A 27,402-nucleotide genomic window follows, 5' to 3' on the forward strand; every position below is an offset into this window, starting at 1 on the left:
TATAGCAGTTATATTCTTGTACATAGGAGCAGTATTATAGCAGTTATATTCTTGTACATAGCAGCAGTATTATAGTAGTTATATTCTTGTACATAGGAGGCAGAATTATAGTAGTTATATTCCTGTACATAGGAGGCAGTATTATAGTAGTTATATTCTTCTACATAGGAGCAGTATTATAGTAGTTATATTCTTCTACATAGGAGCAGTATTATAGTAGATATATTCTTGTACACAGGAGCAGTATTATAGTAGTTATATTCCTGTACATAGAAGCAGTATTATAGTAGTTATATTCTTCTACATAGGAGCAGTATTATAGTAGTTATATTCTTCTACATAGGAGCAGTATTATAGTAGTTATATTCCTGTACACAGGAGCAGTATTATAGTAGTTATATTCTTGTACATAGGAGGCAGTATTATAGTAGTTATATTCTTGTACACAGGAGGCAGTATTATAGTAATTATATTCTTCTACATAGGAGGCAGTATTATAGTAGTTATATTCTTGTACATAGGAGCAGTATTATAGTAGTTATATTCCTGTACACAGGAGCAATATTATAGTAGTTATATTCTACATAGGAGCAGTATTATAGTAGTTATATTCCTGTACATAGGAGTGTACAAGAGGGACAGAATCCTCCAACTGAAAGACTTTGGTTCATCACTGCGGCAGATTGCTACACACCTATGCTAAAATGTCAATGCTGTACAATGCTGGTCCTGGTGGTTGGGAGAACCACAACAAACTGGAATTACAGCAAGAGATGCACAGAGATGGACCCTCTGCACAGATGGATCATCTGAGTAGAAGATCAGAAGGTGTCTGCATGACAGGCTATGAGCCAGACGTCCAGCTACAGGTGTTCTATTGACCTCACATCACTGCTCTCTAAGGCTATCATGGTGCATAGCAAGAGGGTAATGATGGCTGAAATGGAGGTCTATCCTCTTCAGTGATGATTCCTGTTTTTGTCTCGGATGCAATGATATCTGGAGACCACGTGGGCAAGGCCATGAAGAGGCCTGCACAAGGAAACATCCTAGGATTAAGATGTAGAGTGGCATAATCTAATGTAGCCCTCTAGTCTTCATTTCAGGTACTAATAGCTCAGTGTTACATTGAGTTGCTCATGGAACCAGCAGTACGGTGTGTCCCAGGAGCTGTTTTGCAACAGGGCAATATCAAGCTGCATTTTGCTCATGGTACTGTGAGCATCTTGTGTGGCATAAACATGCTACCAAAGCCTGCACCATCTCCGGACTTGTCTCCCATCAAGAACATTTGGGACGTCATTGGTTGACAATTGCAAAAGGAGCTGCCAGCAGCGGATCTTGATGATTTCTGTGCCCAAGTGCATTCAGCGTGGCAGAATATTCTTCAGACAGCCATCATTTAACTTCACTGATAGCATGCCAAGGCATCTCTCTCTTCATCTGCTGCTCATACTCGATGCTGAATAAATCGAGATTTCTTTGTCTCCATTTTTTTTTAATCACTTGCATATCATTAACATATGTATCGGTCCTGTGATTTTCATAACTGCACAACTTTTAGTGTTGCAATGTTGAGGGGTGTAGTAGTTTATACTCTCTACTTTTTACATTCCACACATTTCACTACTATCCGGCTTAGACTTTGTAGATATGATTGAGTATAACCACAAAGTGTAACAGATATTTGATGCTGCGTTCCGGTTGATGCAATTGATCTGAGTCTCCAATCATCTTAAACCGTCTTTAACCTAATTACTTAAAATTAAATAAAAGGATGAATTTCCTACATTATTTGTTCAATGGGGAAAATCTCATTTGCACTTAATACAGACATCGCAGCTCAATGTCTCCGGGGAAAATAATTACCTGCAGATGATTTGCGTCCTACAGGATGAGCCGCTGTGTTTGTTTAGGATGTGAGTAGGTTAATGTGATAACTTCCAGTAAGGAGAATATTCTGGAAACCAGCCATATATTTAGAGCTGTATCCTGTGGATCCCACTGCACATTAGCACAATACATGAGGTGGAACTAATTATATATCCAAAAGTAACATACAGCATGCTCCATACGTCCTGCACATCTTCAGGCCCTTCCTCCTTATTGAGGCTCTTCCCCTCTGTCTTCTCATTTTATTTCACTGGTGATTCAATTGCTTGTTATTGTTATTAGTTTTGTCCAATACACAGCAGCCAATCTCGACAAGCAGAGCTGCGGTGTAAAGCATTGGGGATGGACAGACTACCTCAGACTCCAACAGACAATGTATCAATGCTGGAGTCACTGATCATAGCTGTGCCCCAGTGTTTTGGCTAAACCAAAACCATGGCAAGCACATGTAATATAATGAATCAGCAGCAATGAAGAGGAGCTTTATAAAAAGCAGGCAAAACTGAAGACTATAGTGTACATTCCTGTCCCTACAAAATCACCAACCCCCCCAAAGGATTTTCCAAAATTGTAGCTTGGGGATTAGTGTGATCAGGCAGGCGATCTATTATCATTTGCAGAATGTGATTTTCACATAAGTTGCAATGCTAGTGAGCCTATTGTTCCAGCCAGAAATCCTGCCCCCTCCTTTTCCCTTGCATTGCCTTTCCTTACATGCTTCCCCAGTAAGTGGGCTTTTCCTGGTGGGATCTTTTAGCCCCTTACTTTGGCGAGTTTTCTTCCTTTCCACATCCTATAGTGTTCAGCACTAATGAGAGGCACAGTAATGAGTAATGTAATGAGAGGCACAGAGAGAGAAGCTGCAGCTGCATCTCCCTCCTCTTTCTCTTCTGGTTTTATAATATTGTTTATTCTAGATGGATGTTTTGAGGACTAAGGAGGTATCTGAACATTTATAAGGGGGGGGGGGATGGGGGGGGCAGCTATGAGTTATGCCTTATTCACATGTCAGTGATTGTGAGCCCAAACCAGATCAGGTATAAGGGAAAGATCTGCACCTGGTTTTGGCTCAAAATCACTGATGGAAATCACTGACGTGTGAATGAGGCTTTAAAGAGGTTCGCCCATCTGGGGCAGTGATAGCATATTGCTAGGATGCCATCAATGTCAGATGGGTGCGGGTCCCACCTCTGTGATCCACTCCTATTTAGAGAATGGGGCCCCTGAAGTAAAGGAGTGCACACCATCCTATGGGAGTTCCAGAAATAGTAGAGCGAGCACATTTTCCACCATTTTCAGGAGTCCTATAGGGCGAGCACATTCCACCTCTCCATTCACCGCTATGGGACGGACAGAAATAGCTGGCACATGGAGAATTTTGGAACTGCCATAGTGGTAAACACAAGGTAGTCGCGCATGCACCGCTGATTTATATTTTTTTTTCCCACTTCAGTGGTCCCATTCTGACCCACGACTTGGACCCACTTCTATCTGACATTGATAGCATATCCTAGTGATATGCCATCAATGTCAAAGATGGGACGTTACAGACAGATACATATCCAGCAGCACGACTACATCTCGGCTGAGAAGCCCTTTACATCACATCGATACGTTGCTTTGCACTTTGAAGATTTGCTGTATGTTTCTCCGGTGCAATCTAATGCTGCCAGAATCTCTGTCAATCTCCCTGCCTAAAAGGATCTTCTTCCCTGGAATCCCATTCATTAATTCGCATTTATGCTCCGAGCACTCGCAGACTCCTCATCAGCTCTCCGCACGGCGCGGTTAGAATCCCTCATTAGCTATAAATGTGCATCACGTGGACAGTAGAGTCTCTACCTGTACATCTGCATTAAACTTAATGAAAAAAGGTGTAATTCTCACTTGTCAGGACTCAGAGAGGAGAGCAGGATTGCATCATGGTGGGATCTGTAGGGTGCTGCACGCTTTGGGGCGAGAGCAAATACACGTGGCAACGAAGTCCAAAGAGAATGAGATAATGAGAGGGAGACTCATTTCTGTACCAGAGAGGTCGTCAACCAGCGTTCTGCAGACCCCCGCTAATCCTATCCAGAGTTAAATCTCCGCTCCCCCTCTTTTCTGTGGCTCTCCCTGTAAAGCCGGGTTTACACCACACGATGTCACAGAAGATTGTCGGAAAAGAAAGCGTTTCTTCCCAACAATTGGCTGCTCGTTCAGTGAAGGAGACCCCTCTATTTACATGGAGCAGCCCCCCTTACAGTATAAGGACCAGGGATCGCTATATATCCTCATAAGGAATCATTGTTTCTGGGCAGCAGATGGTTGTTTAGACCGCACGATCCGCTGCCCAGAAACGATGATTGACGTGCCTGCACCAATACAGGATCACCCAATGAACAGCGGCACATTGGGATGGGCAGATTTTCGATAACATGCCCAAAAATCAGGCAGTCTAAATCCTCCTTAAAGGGGTTCTCCAGGATTTTAATATTGATGACCTATCCTCCACTGCACTTGTCTTCCCTTCATAGATACAGCTGATCGGCGGGGGTGCCGGCTGTATGAAGGTAAGGCACGTGCAGTGCGCCTGCGCCGCCTTCCTGCTCGCGGCTGCGATGTCTTATGGTGAGCGGGAAGGGAGATGGCACACACGCACCTTTCCTTCATACAGCTGATCGGTGGTGTATCGGGCACCCACTGATCTCATATTGATGACCTATCCTGAGGATAGGTCATTAATATTAAAAGCCCCGGAGAACTCCTTTAAGTGTTGTCACCAAGGCTGCATCTAGCCCAGGCATGCTCAACCTGCGGCCCTCCAGCTGTTGCAAAACTACAACTCCCAGCATGCCCGAACAGCCTACAGCAGGGCATTGTGGGAGTTGTAGTTTTACAACAGCTGGAGGGCCGCAGGTTGTGCATGCCTGATCTAGCCTTACTAAAATGACCCCCAGATGCCAAATTCTCAACCTAACCGCTTCCCTCCAGCCTGTTAAAGGCATACTTGGAAAACATACTGGTTAATATAGCGATACAGTTGAACATGTAGAGATGAACGCTTCCACAATGAAAGCGCTCATTGCCTAAGGCCTTTCTGCTGCCCCCCACTTGTCCCTACCAATCGCCTCATTGGCGGTGCACCCCTGGTTGTCACGTCAGTCATGACATGATAGTCATCAATCAGACAGCACAGCATAATCAGCGCTATAAGTCAGGTAATAAGAGGTGCATCTATATTAGAGGACCTGTCACCTACTACTAGCACTCCTCACGTAATAATTCTGGAGCATCTATGCTTAAAACCGCTGTGCCATTCCACCATTATTCCCACCAGAAGTTAATCAATAAAGGTTTCAGCTGGGTGTAACCAGTTCAGGGTGTGCCCCTTCCAGTCTGACACTGCCCTTCTCTGGACGCCCTCCTGCCAGTCTGACACTGCCCTGCTCTGGACGCCCCCCCCCAACTGGTAACATCCAGTTGTATTGTTAAATTTCTCATAGGAATAAAAGAGGAATGGCAAAATGGTTATAAGAATAGATGCTCCAGAATGGGCGTTACGACATGTTAGGAGAGGCGACAGCGGTTTGTCTAGGCAGTAACAAAAAAAAACAAAAAAGTTATAAAAAAAAATGATAGTTATACTTGCCCCCATTTCTTCTGTTCTGATGCTTCTTGGGTCTCTGCTGGTCTCTTACTGGTCGCTCAACCAGTTACTGGCCACAGCGGTGACCCGCCGGTGATTGCCTGAATGTTCATCCAATCCCAAGGGGCATCAGACCAGAAAAAGGTTAATGATGAAGACAGAATATAATTTTTTTTTTTTTTAATGAAACTAAAAATATTTACCGACTGGACAGTCCCTTTAAATCATGTGTCCCCTACATCATGACATGCTGCCATATACAGCCTCCTACAAGACCAGCACACGCTTCTCCTGAAATACTCTGTGCTGCCCACTCACTAATGTTATTTTATTATCGTGCCAATAAACAAGCTACATTTAAGGAAACAAAAGATTTGTGCTAAACACCTTGAAATATCCTACTCCAAAAAGTCGAAGACAGAAGGTCAGCGCACAGCGGAAGATATCCGTCCGAAACAGGGCGCACACTAGTCACTATAATTAGTGGCAGCCAGTTACTGGAATTAAGTGGAAGGTTTTTAAACTTTTATCCCTCTGCCCCATGATTGAGTTTGACATTTCCTGGCGTGGGGGAAACCAGGGGCGCTAATAATTATGCCGTTAGGATGATTTTATATATTATGCATAAGATTATTACTTTTGGAGGCATTAATATCAGATGAGCTGAACCTCCTAGTTTTTATAGGACGTGATGGATTTCAGGTTCAAACCGGACGTCATTTGAGCTGAATAATTCACCGCGACCATAAATGATTTAGAACTTTAGAAATAATTATGTGTCGCAAAGGAAATATCCACAGGGAGAAGTTTCCTTAGGCTGAATAGCTGAATTTTCAGAAATGTGCATGGAGAGGTCACCTTGTCCCTTCCCCAAAACATTGAGGGGGAGGGGTTATCCTCAGGGCTCATGCACACGAACATATTGTGGACCGCAAACAGCGGGTCCACAATATATGGGTACCGGCCATGTGTACTCCGTATCACGGATGCAAATCCATTGACTTGAATGGGTCCGCAATCCTCAAGATGTGGAGGCAAGGAGCGGAAGCACTACGAAGCGATTCGGTGGGATTTTGGTTTTACCAGTCTCTCATAGGGGAAAGGGGTGATTTAACTCTCCCACAGTTTCACAACATCCATAGGGAATAGAGGAGGGGTGGTACAGTCAATGTGAGCTGCACCAGGCCCGGAACAGGGGGGAAAAAGAAGTTTATGAATTAAAAACAACGCTTTGCCTTTAAATTTCCTTTTGTTAGCAATTGTACGCAGTGTCCCTGTGTTTGCAGATTTAAAGGACACTGCACCTAAATCTAGGCACAGGTGGCATTTCTATGCTGCCTTCACCACTTTCCCGAGAAGGGGGCACGGTCGTGAATGAAGACAGATATCTATGACAGCTAAAATCTGATGCATGGGCCGCATAAATTAGGCGCATCCTCCGGCTGCACAGGGGAGGTAAAAAAAAATATTCCGGTCTTGATCAATGTTCCCCTTGGTCTGTGTATAGAAAACCTGACTAGACTGAAGCTTGGATCTTGGTGGCATAACCACACCTATGTAGCGAATGGGAGACACCAACCTCCCCATTGATGAGGCTGTCCACTACACCCAGGTCACAGGACCCCCGATCCCCACATAGGTGTGGTGCGTGGAGGTACCTTTGGACCATCTATCCTGTGGATGTACCATAAATGTCCAAGGTAGGAATCGCCCTTTCACAGCTGATCCAGGTCAATGGAGATGACAATTTTGTGTGTCAAATGAGGAAGAGGATGGCAATAAAGATGAATGAAGATGATCGATGGTATCAAGGAGAAGCCTGAAGACCCAAATACAGCTGAGATATTCTAGATGCAACAGTATTTATATGGACACCAGGAGTCAAACTTCAGGTTTATGCCACTAAAGGGGGGTTTATAAGATTAGAAAAACATGGCCGTTTTCTTCCAAACACAGTGCCACACCTGTCCATGGGCTGTCCATGGTAGTGTAGGTCCATTAAAGTAAATGGGTCTGAGCTGCAATGGCACATACAACCTGTGGACAATGCGGCACTGTTGGCTCAATGCTAATTCTGGACAATATAAAACGTGTTTTACGTGGCCCATGTGGCCCGGCTGCACTGAGAATTTGCTTTGATTGTCTGGTAATTTGACCCCTAGCTACAGGTGCGACACTTCTTCTCAAATTCATTTTATTTCCACTAAAAAGAGATTGAAAGAAATGTAAATGTAATAAAGCATTTGACGAGAACATTTCCTGACCAAGCATGAAATCCCTCTTGCTGGCAGTAATTTATTTTGCTGCCATAAATGAAATAATCCTGTAGAATACAGAATGAATCCTGTATGGTTTTATCTACTGAGAGATAATTTGCTGCTTTATGTCTTCTGTTTTTTTTTTCTTACAATTTCAGTGTTCCTTCACTATGGTAATGGTACACTGCAAAAGGATTTAAAATTAGCTTTTTATGTAACAAATGTATTTCATATACTTTTGGTGCACAAAGTGTTAATATGCCGTTCATTGCCATCACTAGGTGGAGCTGTTGCCACCCTCTCTATCGGGAGTGGTTAGAATTCAGTATTAGGAGAAAGTATCTAGACGGTGGTGAGAGTAGATGCAGATAAAACAAGAAAACAGATATTTGAGAACATTACAGTGTTTAGAAGAGGTGGGTGTAGAAGCTCTGTGGAGATAATCTGTCTGAAAGGACTTTACAGGCTCTACAGCAACTTGTTCAGGAGATTTAAGTCTTAGGCCCCTTTCACACGGGCGAGTTTTCTGCGTGGGTGCAATGCGTGACGTCAACGCATTGCACCCTCACTGAATCCTGACCCATTCATTTCAATGGGGCTGTGTACATTCTGCGTTTTTCACGCAACGCAGGCCCCAAAGAAATGAATGGGGCTGCGTGAAAATCGCATAGCATCCGCAAGCAAGTGGTGGGCGCGATGACGTCAGCACAGGTCCTGCAGGAAGAAGAAAGAAGATGATACTGGCTGAGCAATCAAGTGGGTGAGGTGAGTTTATTTTTTATAATTTTTTTTTAACCCCTCAATGGACATTTTAGTTGGCATTCTGCATTAAGAGTGCTATTATTTTCACTTTTAACCATGTTAGAAGGGAAAATAATAAAATCAACAGAACACCTAATCCAGACCCGAACTTCAGTGAAAAAGTTCGGGTCTGGGTACCACATTCAGTTTTTTATCACGTGCGTGCAAAACACATTTCAAAAACTGAACAACGGAACGCAATCGCAGACAAAACTGACTGAAATTGCGTGCCTACTCGCGCGGGTTTGGTGCAATGCACCCACAACGCATCTGGACAAAATCCGTGACGCCCGTGTAAAAGAGGCCTTACGGTGCCTGGACATACATTAGCAAGCAGCCATACTTTAGAAAACAGGACTTAGTTTGACGTTGAGATCCATCCCGTGGTTGACTTGTGTTAAGTGTTGCACACCTATTTCTGGATGCGTGTGCCTAAGGCCTCTTGCACACGACCGTATGTATTTTGCGGTCGACAAAAAATGGATCTGCTAAAAATACGGATGACGTCCATGTACATTCTGTATTTTGCGGAATGCAACAGCTGGCCCCTAATAGAAAAGTACTATCCTTGTCCATTATGCAGACAATAATAGGACAAGTTCTATCCTTTAGCGGAACGGATATACGGAAATAGAATGCACATGCAGTACCTTCCATTTTTTTTGCGGACCCATTGAAATGAATGGTTCTGCATACGGTCCCCAAAAAAAAACCGGAACAGACACGGAAAGAAAATACGTTCGTGTGCAAGAGGCCTAAGTCAGCGAGAAAAGTGCAGTGTGAGGAGAAATACTTTAAAGAGACATTTTGGCCTATTCACTAACTTTGCAGCCGTGTAACCTATGAGAACTGTGGGAATTATGTAAGAACTGCTAGTCCATGCATGCTGAGAACTGTGACCAATGTACCTGAACTTGATTCTTCAGTAAAAATGCAAAATGGCCTCATCTGCTGCGGAAGACTTCATTAGGCACATCTCACGCCAGTGCAGAGACATCAATGGGTACGTCAGTCTTGATAAATGTCCCTGTGTACATACATTACTTATCCTGTACTGATCCTAAGTTACATCCTGTATTATACTCCAGAGCTGCACTCACTATACTCCTGGTGCAGTCACTGTGTACATACATTACATTGCTTATCCTGTACTGATCCTGAGTTACATCCTGTATGATAATCCAGAGCTGCACTCACTATTCTGCTGGTGCAGTCACTGTGTACATACATTACCTATTCTGCACTGATCCTGAGTTACATCCTGTATTATACTCCAGAGCTGCACTGACTATTCTGCTGGTGCAGTCACTGTATACATACATTACTTATCCTGTACTGATCCTGAGTTACATCCTGTATTATACTCCAGAGCTGCACTCACTATACTCCTGGTGCAGTCACTGTGTACATATATTACATTACTTATCCTGTACTGATCCTGAGTTACATCCTGTATTATAATCCAGAGCTGCACTCACTATACTCCTGGTGCAGTCACTGTGTACATACATTACATTACTTATCCTGTACTGATCCTGAGTTACATCCTGTATTATAATCCAGAGCTGCACTCACTATTCTGCTGGTGCAGTCACTGTGTACATACATTACTTATCCTGTACTGATCCTGAGTTACATCCTGTATTATACTCCAGAGCTGCACTCACTATTCTGCTGGTGCAGTCACTGTGTACATACATTACTTATCCTGTACTGATCCTGAGTTACATCCTGTATTATACTCCAGAGCTGCACTCACTATTCTGCTGGTGCAGTCACTGTGTACATACATTACTTATCCTGTACTGATCCTGAGTTACTTCCTGTATTATACTCCAGAGCTGCACTCACTATTCTATTGGTGCCATTGAAAACAGTCAACAAGCTTGTCAAGTGAATTGACAAGGGAGGTTTCTCTCACTGTGATCGTCTTCTAGAGCTATGGGACACAAAATGCAGCTCCATGACAACCAATATGGCTGACAGGAAATAAATTCGCCTGGAAAAACAAACTGTGATGAAATATTGTACCTAATGTCACAGAAGTACAAGCATTGCTTCATTCTGTGTTGGAACTACACCTTGCACACAGATATACTGTATATTAGAGATCAGTTATACATGCCTATAATATGGTACTCTTGACCTGCTCTGGGTCCATACTGTACCCTAGTGTACCTGGGTTATGTTTATTTACATGCTGTAATATGCAGGTCTCTTCTGTACCTCCACGAGGCATTGCTCTTAGCAGCGAATATAGTGCAGCACCATTAAGCAGCAAACAAATTGCCTCTTAGCTCGTAATAGAGGTCTGCAGTGCAGGGTTCGTTTATACAGCAAAGTGATACATAAACCCTCAAACATTTTTTGGTATTTCAAGAGGTCTAAAATATACCTTCATATTGGTTGGAGCTTGTTTTTCTGATACATAGGTCCAAATCTCCATGCACATACTATAAAATCCTACATTTCTGGCTGCCTGCTGTCACCACTAGAGGGAGCTTACTGCATACTTTATTATTGGGTTCAATGCTTGAAGGGGTTTTCTGCCATCCTCAGCATCAGTATCTGATCGGTGGGGGTTCAACTGTTTAAGAAGGTACCGGTGCTGGCAGTAGCGCCGCGGCCTTATCACAGCTTTGCCTAGGTCATGTGACGTCACAAGTTACAAAATGTCAGAAAACCCTCTAGTGCTCCCTCTAGTGGTGGCAGCAGGTAGTCAAAAATTATATTGTTAAATTCTAGGCTTGTGCAGGGGATTTGGAGCCCCATCAGCTATAAAGATATGCAAAGAAGTGAACAGGCTCAGAATTTAGAATCTAAAAACAAATAAAATGATAAAAGGTGGAGATGCATCTAAAAGAACCAAGCCGTTTTGACAAGCCTCCCCTTCCCTATTGACGCCGTTCACTATATTGGAGGCAGCGCAGGCTTTTACCCTCATATGTGTAAGAACAGAAATGCAGAGTGACAGACGCGCAGAATGGAACATTTATTATTTTTGCTCTATTTACAACAATTTATCATCTGGCTGACAGCCCTAGCGGAATAGCGCTTCGGGCCGCACACTGAAATCATACAGATGAGGCCCCACCTCGCTGCCTTCTGCTCCAGGAATGAAAATCTTTTCTGAAACCTAAACCACATTTACAAAAAAAAAAAAAGGGGAAAAAAAAAACATGATCTGGCACTTTGAGATTTCTCAGTATCAGATGCTGGAATAAGAACGCCCACACGCTGGAGTAATTGAGATTTTCTTGGTTTCAGAAGGAAAAAGAAAGAGTGAAGTTGAGTTGAATTCATTGAATAAATGCAAAGCTACATGCCAAAAAGAAATGCATATGTTAAAGAACTCAGAACTCAGTTGCTGTAAAAATTTTGGGTTACCAGAACTATCACAAACCTCTATATTTCCCCTTTTTTTTTGGGGGGGGGGGGGGGGTGTATTATTACACACTAACCAGACTTCTTGCAAATTGCACAACAAAAATAAGAGCCCCTTCCACACTTTTACTCACTATAATAGGGCTAAGACAGCTCAACAGTTTAAAACCATTTCTGTTATTTCGGGAAGGTCTCTGTCCTGAACCTCGGCATCTCAATCAAGCAGTCATTAAGGGGTTAAATAGGTTTTATAGTCTTATGTAAATAAATAAATGAAAAATATGACCGCAGTTATTGGTGTGATCCCTTTAAAAACACTGCTCTGGGGTGTGGCCTTTCTAAGTTCCACCCCCGCGGTGCTCTGCTTGTTCTTTGTCCTGGTGACTCTACCCAACTTTGGGGAAGTATTTTTTATTCAGAAGATCCCCTGGAGATTCTAATAACACATTTCTGTACCAGGTTTTAAGGCTCCACACCTTCAAGTAGCCACATGCTCTCAAGGAGAACATGATTGTGTCCCTGGCTGTGGGTTGTGAGGACTGTAGTGTAATAATGTCCTCTCTGAGTCTACACAGTTTGTAACGTTTACCTCTCCTCAAACATTTGTCTACAGCATAATAAGTACTAGTGTTGCGCGAATCAAAGTATCCTAAGTGGCATTCTACATGTGTTACAAAGTGAAAGTAAGAAGCCCGGGAACGCAATATGACCCATAATGCCGTGCAGCCAGCCAATCTGCAGATAGCCAGCCCCTGTGATGTCACAGCCCTATAAAAGCCTCATCCTCATCTCCGCCATTTCACTTTGAGCTAAGCATAGGGAGAGTTGTGACAAGCACTTATGTGCTAGGGACAGTGTTGCGGAAAACAGTTTAAAAACGAATATTGGATTGGGAGATCATAGGGAGAGGTTTTTTGAGACTGTAGGGAGAGCATAGGGGGACTACAGGGACAGTGCAGGTTGAGTGTAATCGCTGTGTGCATTTTGTTGAACTGCTGCCACATGCTTCATTAATCTGCATTATTTTATACATAGACTTACTGTGCATCAGACTCAGTATTAAAGGGCAGTCTAATACATTGCCGCATTTATCTTGTTGAACTGCTGCCACATTCTAAGGGCGGGTTCGCATCAGTGCTATTGAATTTTGTTATAACAGAATTATAACGGAATTCTGGGATGAAATGCAAAACGGAAGCCTTTAAGAGGCATTCCGTTTTGCTCTGTCCTAATACATGTCTATGGGCCAAATAACGGGTGCATTTGTTTCCATTATACATGACAGAACTAGTCACAGAGCGCCCTCACGCTGTGCGCAGCCCTGCACAGCCGACAGCCGAGGACCAGGAAGTGGTGAGTACAGAGCGTTTACCGCTTCCTGGTCCTTCGGTACTAATGAGGCTCATTAGTATTCACCTGGGGGATTCAGCGGGGGGGGGGGCAAAGAATAACATAGGGGGGGCAATTGCCCCCCTGTAGCGACGCCACTATACGCTGGACTCAATGACGTCACGCTGGACTCAAATCAGCTCATTAGCATGCGGCATCTTTGTGTGTATATTATGAGGTAACCATCTGTCACGCCAGTAAGTGAATACATCTAAGGTACTTTTTAGTAGTTAATGATTGTATATAATTAGTTAGATTATAATCAAATATCCACATGACAGGTTCCCTTTAAGTCCAGCTGTTAATCTGTTGTTTCCGGGCAGAGTCTCGGCAAGGACGGTGGACACAGCTACAGCCCTCATTCTGCACAGGGGAAGAGATGATAGGGGTTCTGCACAGCCATGGCACTTGCTCTCCTGATGTAACAGTGGGCATGTCCTAAGATTTTATCATTTTGGGTTAACACCTTTAGATTAATCTGTCAATTTACACCGTATACATTACCACCAAACCCGGCAATGGCATTGTCATAAACAGGGATGAGTGAAGTACCTATTCAACATAGAGATTTGGTTTCAGCCAGAACGTGTAAAGCCAAAAACTGGAAATCTACAGAGGCTCCAACTGTTTTGGATTAATCAATAGAGCTGAATAGACAATATGAGGTTGCTATGGTTCAATTGGCTAAACGACGAACCTCTCCGATGCAGAGATGGGCGCTTTGGCCGATGCATCAGATGGGTTATGAAATATCAGATGACGAGGAGCTGAAGGGTTGACTGGATGGGGGGTTTGATACACCACGGAGGCATCAGCTTCACCCCCCTCCCCATTGGTGTGGATTGGGTGAATTTACACATATAAACGGGGATCATCATTATCAGGTTAACTTTGCCAGTAACACCAGAGCTGCATTTACTCACTATCCTGTCTTATACTCCAGTCACACACACAGCTGCATTTAATCTCTATATTGTTATACTCAAGTCACACAATGGGCTGCATTTACTCTCTATTCAGTGCTATACTCCAGTTATAGTTAAAGCTGCATTTCCTCTCTATTCCGTGCAGAATTTCATGTACTCTTTATCCTGCCACACTCCATTCACACCTAGAACTGCATTTATTATCTGTACTGTCTTAGGGCTCATGTACACGACCATAGCCTGTTTTGCAGTCTGCAAATTGCGGATCTGGAAACCACAGATATAGGGGGTATTTTTTTTGTACTGATGCACATTATAATGGGGTATTTTTTGTATTGGGGGGCTATGGGGAACATGATTACTAGCATGGGCACAATGGCGGCATTATTACAACTGGGGGCACTGTTAACACTATGCACTCTGGCAGACAAATATTTCGATTGGTGGGACTTTGGGGAGCACTATTATTGTAGGGTGCGCCCTGGCACGGTTTCAGCTCAGCACAATTATGTGTGCCAATAGTTATTGAAGAGAGCACTATCTGCGTGGTACTAGTATTTTCAGGGGGATTGTTTCTGCAGTATAGTATTGGGGAGCACAGCAGTGACAGTATTGGGGGTAGCAGGATGGGGTGTTGAGAAGGTGGGAGGATGATGGAAAAGTAGGAAACTAAGAAACAAGAAATGGCTGAAAGAAGTCATCATGGTGGTCTGGTCTGAATGGAGAAGATGAGGAAAGAGAACGTCTTCACCCGAGGACACATCACTAGATGAAAGAGCTATGTGCGCTGTATTACTCTGTTGAGAATTTGGCATCGGGGAGGGGGGGTGCCATCTCAATTTTTACCTCTCACACCAGGGCCCATGAGCCTTTAGCTATGCCTGGTGCTGCCTGAGCCCTCCTCATGGCCGCCGGCTGGGTACATAATGATCTGATTAGATCTCCATCATTAATTAATCTCCATCATCGTCCTCAGAACAGTTATACAGTTGAATACTGTGAGGGCGGCAGTATTTTGTACTGCCCTGTGATATTCAGTTTGGTTGTGGCGGTGTTTTGTGCTGCACTGTGGTACTGACGGCCCTGCCTACTTCTGTTGCCCCGTCTTTTGTCCACATGGATCCATCTACAACATCGTTCCACTTTTCGTTTTTTTCCAGTCCCAGTTCCCAGTCCGTCCCTGTACTGTGATGATACTGCAGAGACTCTGTTCCTCTCCTGACCAGCAGGGCAGAAAGCTACTTCTATTGGCTGCCCTGCAGTGAACAGAGCACAGAGTGACCGAGCATGTGTGTCTGCCAACACACTAGGGGGACGGGCCACCATGACAGCTTCCTCTACGGCCAGTTCACACTTTCAGTTGTCTTTTTCTTCCTATTCGGACAGATACAAGTCCCAAATCTCGTCTCTTTCTCCTCCATCTTGGTTCTCTTGTAGTTAAGATTCCTTCTGGTTCTGCAGTCCTGGAGACTGGTTTTATTTCTTTCCCAGCCGACTTCTGTGAGGAACACAACATTCCATCAAATTATCATATTTCCATAGTGAAGCGCTCGGTGGGGATTTGATCTGCCTTTGTTGTGACAAGTCTCCTCTCGGCACAGCTGCACCAGCCTTCTACACAGAGACATATCCTCTGATTAGGTTCTAGGGGGAGGTCGTCTTCCATATTCATGCCGAGGCTCGCCAACCGTATTATGAAGACCGTTTTGCATAAAGACTGGTAATCTCAAGACTTGACAACGGGAGGTCTCACCGAGATTACCTGGCAACGGGAGGTCTCACCGAGATTACCTGGCAACGGGAGGTCACACCGAGATTACCTGGCAACGGGAGGTCTCACCGAGATTACCTGGCAACGGGAGGTCTCACCGAGATTACCTGCCAACGGGAGGTCTCACCGAGATTACCTGCCAACGGGAGGTCTCACTGAGATTACCTGACAACCAGAGATCTCACTGAGATTACCTGACAACCAGAGGTCTCACCGAGATTACCTGGCAACGGGAGGTCTCACCGAGATTACCTTGCACACATTAACCACCTTACTGAAGGACAGAAGACGCCAATACCATTACTCCGGTGACTGGGCCCCCGCTATGATGCCGAAGTTTACCACCCGCTTCTGGTGATTGTTTCGCCTTTCACAACGTTTTCATGAGCCTTGTGGGCCAATTCCCCACACCCTTGTCTGACACCAGTGCAGGGCCTCAGTGGAGGGGCTCCTGCATAGCTTCTTACCCACCAGTAGAAAAGGGTATGGCTGCACTCCTTATTTTTGTGTGGTTTAAGTCATTTCTCCATGTACAGACCTCCTCCTGAGTTTATACACAGCATCCTTCTTAACCAGTACATATGCAGTGTAAAGCATGGTGGATAGGAAACCAGAAGTCTGAGAATATAAGAGTGGGGTGTGACAGCTTGAGGTGGTCAGACATGTTTTATGAATATGCTCAGCATGTGTATCAGGCATTCACCTGGCAGTGGCTGTCACTTCATCAGCAGCCTCTCCTGTGTCAGCAGTTGTATCATCCAGTGGGACTGCCAGTCATCACGTCAAGCGTGCTATAGATTGCCAGGCACAGAGGGTATCCGAAAATCCCATGACAGACTCTAATTCCCACTCTGTCTCCTTCTTTCCTACTGCAGAAATGTCTATTTCTAGTGTCAATGGAAAAAATTCCGCACAAAGCCGCCCCTGAGAACACACGGGACAGATGTCGACGGGAATCATATTAACTAAATTGCAGGTATAGAATTCACACAAACAGAATGAATAGAACTTTGCGAGAGCTGTCACCGGGTCTAATGCATTGTGCCCGCCACTGCGAGCGGAACCGGGAAAAGAAAACCCAAGAGACGGGAATAAATCTATCGCTCTAATATCTACCTATCTATTTCATATCTATCTACATCTAGCAATCTCATATCGAATTTCAAGCTACCTAACTTTAATCTATCTAATATCTATCTTATGGTTATCCAATATCTATCCATATCCTTCTAATACCCATGTATACACCGTATCCCACGCCTCTGCTCTCTCTGTCCTTATTTATTAAACGTCCATCTTTATCTCTTTCTCCCTGAAGTTACCCGTCTTTAAGGAATTATCCGTCAGTCTCCCCCATAGCCATTCATTTCTCTGTCTCCCCATTTATCCAGAGAATGTCAGCACTATGTATAACATGGAGTCCTCTGCATGACTAGTGAGAATATTGGTTCTTCTTCCTTTGGTCTGTGCTCCTGACCTCGGTAGAAGTTACTGTAAATCCATTAGACAAATCTAAAGACGTTTCTAGTACCGTTGCCTAAGATTATATTTTGCTGATTAACACTTCATGAACAGGTCTTGTAGGAATTGCTCTCCTTCCAAACACAGCAGAGTAGATAGCGGCCTCCTGCTGAGTCCTAGCAGGACTCCACTACAGCTTGAGAGCTACTGAATCGCTACAATGTATCAGCGCTGCAGGAAATGAGACAATACAATACAGCTACTCGAATTGCAACATTCCCAAACCAAAACACCAGCTTTAATAAATTGGTGGAAGGCACGATATTAAACCACCATGAGTCAAGGATTTCTGACTTTTCATTTTATTTTTAAAAAAAAATTGCAGGAAGGTGCAATCTCTGACAAGAATGAATGAAAGCTCCATGTCTGGGATGCTGGAGGAAGATATAAATTGATCCCTCAGAGCCTTCCTGATCCTTGACTCGTTCTGAGAATGCACCACGCTAACGCGATTTTCTGTCTACATCTTTAGCCAGAGATCTCATATTCCACTTCTACACTGCGATATTTCATTACCTAAAGCCAAGTTCTAAGCAGCTCACAGAAGAAGAAATGTGAGGGGATTGTTTCCCTTTGAACTAATGATGTACAGCGAGGAGCTGGATATCTCTCCAGCATCTACAGGGTTCAAAGCAACGCTGTATAGAGAGCTAATGTAATGATGGGGAACGATGCCGTATAGAACCCCCAAATCTACCCCTCACTTCTGTCTGTATCCAGCACACTGCATCATACGGCTCCACTGCTGTCACTAATTACCCTTCAAGGGGCAAAATTATCATAGCTATATAATTGTACATAGATGCAGTATTATAGTAGTTCGATTCTTGTACATAGGAGGCAGTATTATAGTTGTTATATTCTTGTACATAGGAGGCAGTATTATAGTAGTTATATTCTTGTACATAGGAGCAGTATTATAGTAGTTATATTCCTGTACATAGGAGCAGTATTATAGTAGTTATATTCCTGTACATAGGAGCAGTATTATAGTAGTTATATTCCTGTACATAGGAGGCAGTATTATAGTAGTTATATTCCTGTACATAGGAGGCAGTATTATAGTAGTTATATTCCTGTACATAGGAGGCAGCATTATAGTAGTTATATTCTTGTACATAGGAGGCAGCATTATAGTAGTTATATTCTTGTACATATGAGCAGTATTATAGTAGTTATATTCTTGTACATAGGAGCAGTATTATAGTAGTTATATTCTTGTACATAGGAGGCAGCATTATAGTAGTTATATTCCTGTACATAGGAGCAGTATTATAGTAGTTATATTCTTGTACATAGGAGCAGTATTATAGTAGTTATATTCTTGTACATAGGAGGCAGTATTATAGTAGTTATATTCTTGTACATAGGAGGCAGTATTATAGTAGTTATATTCCTGTACATAGGAGGCAGTATTATAGTAGTTATATTCCTGTACATAGGAGCAGTATTATAGTAGTTATATTCTTGTATATAGGAGCACTATTATAGTAATATTCTTGTACATAGGAGCAGTATTATAGTAGTTATATTCTTGTACATAGGAGGCAGTATTATAGTAGTTATATTCTTGTACATAGGAGGCAGTATTATAGTAGTTATATTCTTGTACATAGGAAGCAGTATTATAGTAGTTATATTCTTGTACATAGGAAGCAGTATTATAGTAGATATATTCTTGTACATAGGAGGCAGTATTATAGTAGTTATATTCTTGTACATAGGAAGCAGTATTATAGTAGTTATATTCTTGTACATAGGAGCAGTATTATAGTAGTTATATTCTTGTACATAGGAGCAGTATTATAGTAGTTATACTATTGTACATAGGAGCAGTATTATAGTAGTTATATTCTTGTACATAGGAGCAGTATTATAGTAGTTATATTCTTGTACATAGGAGCAGTATTATAGTAGTTATACTATTGTACATAGGAGCAGTATTATAGTAGTTATACTATTGTACACAGGAAACTGCTAAATACATAAAGGGAATCAACAAGGTAAAAGAGGAGAGAAGATTTAAAAGAAGAAAAACTTCTTCAAGAGGACATAGTTTTAAATTAGATGGGCAAAGGTTTAAAAGTAATATCAGGAAGTATTACTTTACTGAGAGAGTAGTGGATGCATGGAATAGCCTTCCTGCAGAAGCGGTAGCTGCAAATACAGTGGAGGAGTTTAAGCATGCATGGGATAGGCATAAGGCCATCCTTCATATAAGATAGGGCCAGGGGCTATTCATAGCATTCAGTATATTGGGCAGACTAGATGGGCCAAATGGTTCTTATCTGCCGACACATTCTATAATATTATAGAAGTTGTATTCTTGTACATAGGAGGCAGTATTATAGCAGTTATATTCTTGTACATAGGAGCAGTATTATAGTAGTTATATTCTTGTACATAGGAGCAGTATTATAGTATTTATATTCTTGTACACAGCAGGCAGTATTATAGTAGTTATATTTTTGTACATAGGAGGCAGGATTATAGTAGTTATATTCTTGTACATAGGAGCAGTATTATTTGGTCCCTTAAAAAGTGGGAGGCACATATGCAAACTGTTGTAATTCCTACACCGTTCACCTAATTTGGATGTAAATACCCTCAAATTAAAGCTGACAGTCTGCAGTTAAAGCACATCTTGTCCGTTTCATTTCAAATCCATTGTGGTGGTGTATAGGGCCAAACATGTTAGAATTGTGTTGATGTCCCAATATTTATGGACCTGACTGTATTTATAAAAGTCTGAGTTTGGGATGTGGAAGGCATCATGGAGGTATTTTAAGGAGTGTAGTTCCTTCCTTTGAAGCAATTTGTGTACTCCATATTCCTTCCATTTTCCCAGAGGTCAAGGGTGAGGTAATCCAGAGTGATCAAAGGAGCAATATCCGCTATTGGATAAACTGTATGTGAACATAACCCATGGAAATGAGACCAGTTGGTAATGGCAGTTGTTACAAAATAACGCAAATCATGGCATCTAAACGAAGGAGCTAAAGAGGCCAACAAAAGGGCTCTAATGTCGTTGGAAATTGCAGCAGTGGAGTCTATGTGCACCCAATGCTTGGTGAGATCTCGTCTCCACCAGCTTTCCAATTGGGCGACTTGAGTCGCCAGAGAATAGTCATATATATTTGGAAGACCAAGCCCCACCAAAAGAATTGGCTGTGTCTTGTGGGGACATCATTTTGGAGCCAGAGCGTGGGTCCGTATGATGTGGAATTTTTGCCTTAGCTGCACAGTGTTTCAAGCGTTGTGCTAATAACTACCCCACTTTGTTCTCCTGGGAGTATAAATTGGCTTTAACAGCTTACAAGCGGAGTTCATGTTTTTGCAGTAAACATTCCCTAAGTTTTAGTCTGAGGGTTTTCAATCTTTCCAAATGTGTCTGCGCCCATATTTCCGAAATTAGCATAACTGGAACACAAATCCTCAACGGATGGATTTACACTTCATTGTCACCACCTGCCACTCGGAAGAGACATGTCGGGGCGGAGAGTCTGTGGTCGCGCGGGGGTCCGGCCTAGAGATGTTCCAGGATTGGAGAAGGCGCTTTCCAGCTTCTAAGGAGCAAATAGCATGTAAAGTATCTTGATGATGAATGAGTACTATCGTCGGAAACCCCCAGCGGTAGGGTATGTTATGATCCCTTAATGCGGTGGTAAAGGGGGTCATTGAACGGCGCTGTTGCAGGGTAGAAGCTGAGAGGTCAGCAAACATTTTAACCCCATCATAAGGGGCAGGAAGGGTGTCTCTCTTTCTGGCGGCCATCATCAGTGATTCCTTAATATGGAAAAAGTGCACCCTGGGCAAAACATCTCAAGGTGTAGATTCTAAGAGGTGTTTCGGGCGCGCCACTCTATAGACTCCATCTATAATAAGGTCATGTTCTGAGATATCAGGTATGAGGAGTTTCATGAGGTCTTGAATAAAGGTGCGTAGATATTTGGGGTGGATGTCCTCCGTGATTGCCCTGAACTTTACATTATTTCGGGGGGACCGATCCTCCAGGTCCACCACTTTGGATTTCAGGTGCTCTATTTCTGAGGTCAGGTCATTATAGGCATCCATGAGCTGGTTATGGGACTCGGCAAAGTCCCCCATTTTTGTCTCAATATGTGACAGCTGTTTGTCGACTTCAGTAATGGAAGACTGCAGGGGAGTTATCAATGCTGTGAGCTACCGGTGCATAGAGTGGCTAAAGAGGACCAGCATTTCTTTAATAAGGTTACCGGACGCAGGTTGGTCCGTGGTAGTAAAGTCATATAGGGAGGGAACATTATGGTCTCTCACCTCCGCTGCAGGCGCTGTCTGTGGCTGCAGTCTGTGCCTCTGCTACGCAGGGCTCGCAGACGGGGAGCCGCCTGGTGATGAATCATGGTGGCCTGGTGCTGGCGGGGACCTGCATGGTGTAGGCGGAGAGGCGAAGGTCTTCTTGAGAGGAGATCCCGTTATGGAAGGAGGCTTTTGGGTAGGAAGTTGGCAGGTCCGGGAGGATTCCATATGGCTTACGGTCCCCGGCGATGAGGCTTGAGGACTCGAGCTCGATGAGCGCGTGGATGAAGGGGATGCGGCGCCATCTTGCTCTTTACCCCTTTCAAAGAAGAAGTCAAGCTTCCTTAGCTTCCGGATCGATCGCTTGCCTCTGGTCATCATTGAGACGGGTTAGGCTAAGCAGGTGAAAATGAAGTAAAATCAGGTTGTGTGCGTTAGCTTTGTCGCTGATCGGGCGCAGGAGCTCAGGACTCACGCAGCCATCTTCCTCGGTCAGCAGACCACGCCCCTTCCATTGTATCATCTATACCTATTGTCATGTACTGCCATGTTTAAAAATATTCAATAAAAAGAAATTGAACCATAGAAATGACTGAATCGTTTTGTTCATTAAAACCGACTTTTTAAACAGCAAGCAGCTGGACCCACTGCTCACGAGGCTGCCCACTCCCCCCTTGATTGACAGGGCCATTGCTCAGAGTAGTGCAGATGCCGGTAGAGCAGTCGGCATTTGCGGTGCTCCGGTAGCAGCAGCAGAGCTTCTGTGCTTGTGCTGCTACTTAAAAAAAAATGGCGCAGGGCCGAGACTGACAGGGTCAGACGAGATATGCGGCCCTGACAAGCAAGGGGCAGCCTCTTAAGCAGCGAGGCTAGTCTTTGATAAATGCCTCCATTTGATCATCTCTGGTCATAGAGTGTATACACACAGTCCTTCTGCATTGTTTACTGCAACAAAGATAATTTATAGAAATCTGAAACTGGTCACAGAACATGTACAGGGGGGTGGGGACCTCACAAACGATCATAAAAACCAAAATAGGAGCAAAAACAGAATTAAATGGGGCTTAGATGATGATAAAGTAGTCCTGTTACATACTGTACATGCCTTTGCTGTAGTTCTCGCCGCTGACACATGTGACCCATGGATACACAGTTCATGTCACTGCAACTCGACTGAGATGAAAACATTCAGCACTCACCATTCTGTGAAGCTTCTCCTCCAGTTCTTGGTTTATTCTTTGTAACGACAAGTAATTGGTTTGGATTCTGAAAAATATTCAAACACAAGGACATCAATATATGGCAGGTCTGTATTTTCCTTAAAGTGCCGGTCCACCAGTGAACACTATATTAAAGTTCATATATAAAACCGACATAAGGTGAGGAATTCCTACAAAATGTATATTGAAAAAGTAAACACCTCTCTATTGCGCAACACATGAGCTTGATTTGCTGAAACGGTACTGCCCCTTTAAGAGCCAGCGCCTGCAGGTTATGAATATTTATCATGTATTTGTGAATTGCTGCAGAGTGATGGCAGTGATACCTCCCGCCGCCTCTTTAATGACTTACTGTGTCCGCTAATTATTCTTAATATTGCAGAAACAATGAATCAGAGACGTTTTCATCAGACTGATAACGCTGCAAAAAAAATAAAAAATCTGGCGGACGGGATTCATTAAGGCCTTGTCTCCGAGGAGACATGTTTAGTGTGGGAAGGGGGGGAGGGGAGCGGTAGTAAAGACTGCTATATAATACAGCAACAGCAGGGAACACAATTGTGTCCTATAGAATACGTATGGTGTGTGTATACGCCACTTAAAGAGGCCAAGCTCAATAAAACAGACAATTGCTCAGATAACAACTCCCCAATATAGACTATTGAAAGATATAGGGAATCCTGAGGCGTAACCTCCATATAATAGCCAGTGTGTTAGGGAATTGCTATTTATGCATTTTCTATCATTATAAGCATAGATTGACCATGGATGTCTGTCACTAACCTTCTCAAATTCCTGTAGATTACCATCATTCATTCCCCAAGGCTAAAAGTTTTTAATTCCAATGATAGCAGTCTATTAGGGCATTGCTGGTTATGCATTTCTTCCCCCATATATTCTTTATATAGTTGCTCCAAGGTGGAGCTTCGCTGTCATGAACACAGCACCTCGAATGACTGAATGTAATCACCCAATACTGAAGTGAATTCCAACCTGCATCTCTCTAACTGTATTCAGTATGACACTGAAACTGCAGACTGTCAGGGCCTGCTAGGAATTTAGGCTCCACTACAAGCTCCTCCTGCCAGCAGCCCGAGCCCCTCCTGCCAGCAGCACAAGCTCCTCCTGCCAGCAGCACAAGCTCCTCCTGCCAGCAGCCCGAGCCCCTCCTGCCAGCAGCACAAGCTCCTCCTGCCAGCAGCACAAGCTCCTCCTGCCAGCAGCACAAGCTCCTCCTGCCAGCAGCCCGAGCTCCTCCTGCCAGCAGCCCGAGCGCCTCCTGCCAGCAGCCCGAGCACCTCCTGTCAGCAGCCCGAGCTCCTCCTGTCAGCAGCCCGAGCTCCTCCTGTCAGCAGCCCGAGCTCCTCCTGCCAGCAGCACCAGCTCCTCCTGCCAGCAGCCCGAGCTCCTCCTGCCAGCAGCCCGAGCTCCTCCTGCCAGCAGCCCGAGCTCCTCCTGCCAGCAGCACCAGCTCCTCCTGCCAGCAGCCCCAGCTCCTCCTGCCAGCAGCCCCAGCTCCTCCTGCCAGCAGCACCAGCTCCTCCTGCCAGCAGCACGAGCTCCTCCTGCCAGCAGCACGAGCTCCTCCTGCCAGCAGCACGAGCTCCTCCTGCCAGCAGCACAAGCTCCTCCTGCCAGCAGCACAAGCTCCTCCTGCCAGCAGCACAAGCTCCTCCTGCCAGCAGCACAAGCTCCTCCTGCCAGCAGCACAAGCTCCACCCACTTGCTAATACCTAAAAATTACTGAGCAAATGCCCTCGCCCTTAGACACAGGCCTGTCGTATCTAATGGGAAACCCAGCCCAAGGCGCTCTCATTAATTTTTTCCCCGCACAGTTAATGATAAAAAAAAAACAGAGGAAAGTGTCAGTTATAGTCCCCTCAAGGACACCCTTCCGGGCAGGCTAAGACATGGTGGCCTAAGAGATTTTTGGGGCCATTTTAAATGAAAGCAGCATTTTCTGTGAGTTCAATGGAACTAATGTCAAGTCGTGTTTAGCTAAGATTCTACCTGTATGGAAAGGATGGACACATTCTCCTAAAAGGGACCCAATGATATTACCAACACCCCACATGCAGGTTTTCTGATGCCTTTTACTACCCCACTACTGCAAGTGTGGCTCTGCCTCCTTTACCCCATAGAGTTGCTATTATAAGGACAGAAAATTTCAGGGACCCTGGTGTATCAAAGTGTGAGGACCAGAGCCATCAGCCCCCATGCCTCAGCCTCCTTCACCCTCTGTGCTGGGAACATGCCGAGATTGGGTTGATTTAGGATTGGGTTGATCTAGGATTTCAGCGGAGAAAGGACTATCTACAAAGTATCACCATATCTTGGGGTTAGAGATGAAAAGATCTGACTGACCGCCTCAGCTTCTCCGTCACTTTCTCCAGTTCCTCTTGGGCTCTCCTCAGCTCCGTCTCCAGGTACTGCCTGGTGGAATCAAACTCGTTTTCCAGCATCTCCAGCTTCTGTGTCGTGTACGACAGGCGCTTCTGCAGCTCTTCCTTCTGGTCTTGCAAGCTGCTAGAAAGAAGAAATATTCCACTAAGTGTAATTACTGTAGCAGCGATCCAAACACGCGAGGCGAGGGGAAGGCTGCTGCTGCCTCCCCGAGCCTCCACAGGCTGATCTCAGACACTGCATATTCCCAAGCATGTAAATTATCATGAAGTATTAATGCTCCAGAGCAGCCGATTCCTTCATTATGTCTCTTCATGTACGGTATAAGGTATCGACAATACACGGTCACCACTAATGGATATGCCTTAAAGGGAATGTCAAGTGTATGATTTTTGGCTCATTTATTAGATGTTAGTCTGTAGAAGAGAAATAATGGAACTGATTTACCAGTCCTGTATAAAATGGAGATGGCAGAAGCTTCCTCTAAAGCAGGGATGCCCAACCTGCAGCCCTCCAGCTGTTGTAAAACTACAACTCCCACCATGCCCTACTGTAGGCTTTCCGAGCATGCTGGAAGTTGTAGTTCTGCAACAGCTGAAGGGCTGCAGGTTGGGTATCCTTGGTCTACAGGTAGGCCAGATGCATCACAGAGCGTCGGGCTGGAGGATAAATTTGGTGTTCAGCTAGACACTCGCCTAACACCAACTACGGGTCGTCTTACTTTGCGATGAAAATGTAGTTTTAGGTTATTGCACCTAAAACCACGCCCCTTTCAACTAAGACACGCCCCTTTCAACTAAGACACGCCCCCCTCACCGAGTTGGCGAACAAGCAAAACAGATGGGTTAGGTGAAGTCCATTATTAGGGTTTGGGTTTGATGTATTTGCTTCATAACTAGGTCGAAAACTTGATGCCACATGATGTGCTGGCAATGCACCAAATTTTGACACACAGGCCTATTGTATACCAACAGACGAACCTCACAGGGCTAATTAGTGTATATGCTGCCTATGACTAACAATGGCAGTCTCCTAGGTACCCTCACTTACGGTTACTGCCGCCATTATTAGTATCTATCCCTAATGTTTGGGAGACATTATTGTGCGCGTAACTCTACAAGGAAGAGACGCTGCTACATGTTAGTCACTGCCGGGTGCGATCAGTGACACTCCAGTGAGAGTATCGGCGCTAGTATCAGCCGTCCTAGCGCCAATCCTCTCACCGCCGCGGGTGCCGGCTCTCAGGTGGGTGCCGGAAGCAATGAGCGCTTCCATCAATACAGATGGAAGCGTTCATTGCTGGAGTGCTGACGCTCCAAGGATACCGCCGCTGATCACCGCCATAGGCTTCAGGCCTAGTAGGCCTGAGTCCTATGCAGTAGTGAATTCCCGGCGCAGGCATGCGTGATAATATCATCGCGCGCGCCTGTGCCGGGACGGAGCAGCACAGTGAAGTGTGCGCGCCTTCCTCTCATCTGCAAGCGCAGGTGAGTATTTAGCTTATAGGTTTTTTTTTTCTTATTTTTTATTTTATGTGCCAACTTTGGGGGATGACATGGGGACATGGGGGGAGCACACAGAAGGACATAATAAAAATAAAATGGTGGGATACTGTGTGGGGCAAATTATTATGGGAGGGATTACTATGTGGGGGCAAATTACTATATGGGGCAATGTGGGGGAAACTACTGTGTGGGGCAAATTACTATATGGGGGCAGTGTGGGGGAAATTACTGTGGAGGAAACTACTGTGGGGGGGCAGTTTAGAAGAAACTACTGTGTGGGGCAAATTACTATATGGGGGCAGTGTGGGGGAAATTACTGTGGAGGAAACTACTGTGGGGGGGCAGTTTGGAAGAAACTACTGTGTGGGGCAAATTACTATATTGGGGCAGTGTGGAGGAAATTACTGTGTGGGGGCAAATAACTA

The 27,402-nt window shown here is 44.3% G+C and overlaps 1 protein-coding gene across 1 annotated transcript in view; it reads right to left on the reverse strand.

Annotated features, from left to right (window-relative positions):
• The window catches only part of BEGAIN (brain enriched guanylate kinase associated), a 129,210-nt gene that overhangs the window by 21,406 nt on the left and 80,402 nt on the right, over positions 1 to 27,402 (reverse strand). Inside the window, exons 3-4 of the mRNA XM_040412687.1 lie at positions 25,434 to 25,595; positions 23,049 to 23,115 (exon numbers count right to left, since the gene is read on the reverse strand). Of these exons, the coding sequence (XP_040268621.1) occupies positions 23,049 to 23,115; positions 25,434 to 25,595 (229 nt within the window). The remainder of the gene's footprint in view (positions 1 to 23,048; positions 23,116 to 25,433; positions 25,596 to 27,402) is intronic.

This window comes from Bufo bufo, chromosome 11 (assembly GCF_905171765.1).
Source record: "Bufo bufo chromosome 11, aBufBuf1.1, whole genome shotgun sequence".
Lineage (NCBI taxonomy): Eukaryota > Metazoa > Chordata > Amphibia > Anura > Bufonidae > Bufo > Bufo bufo.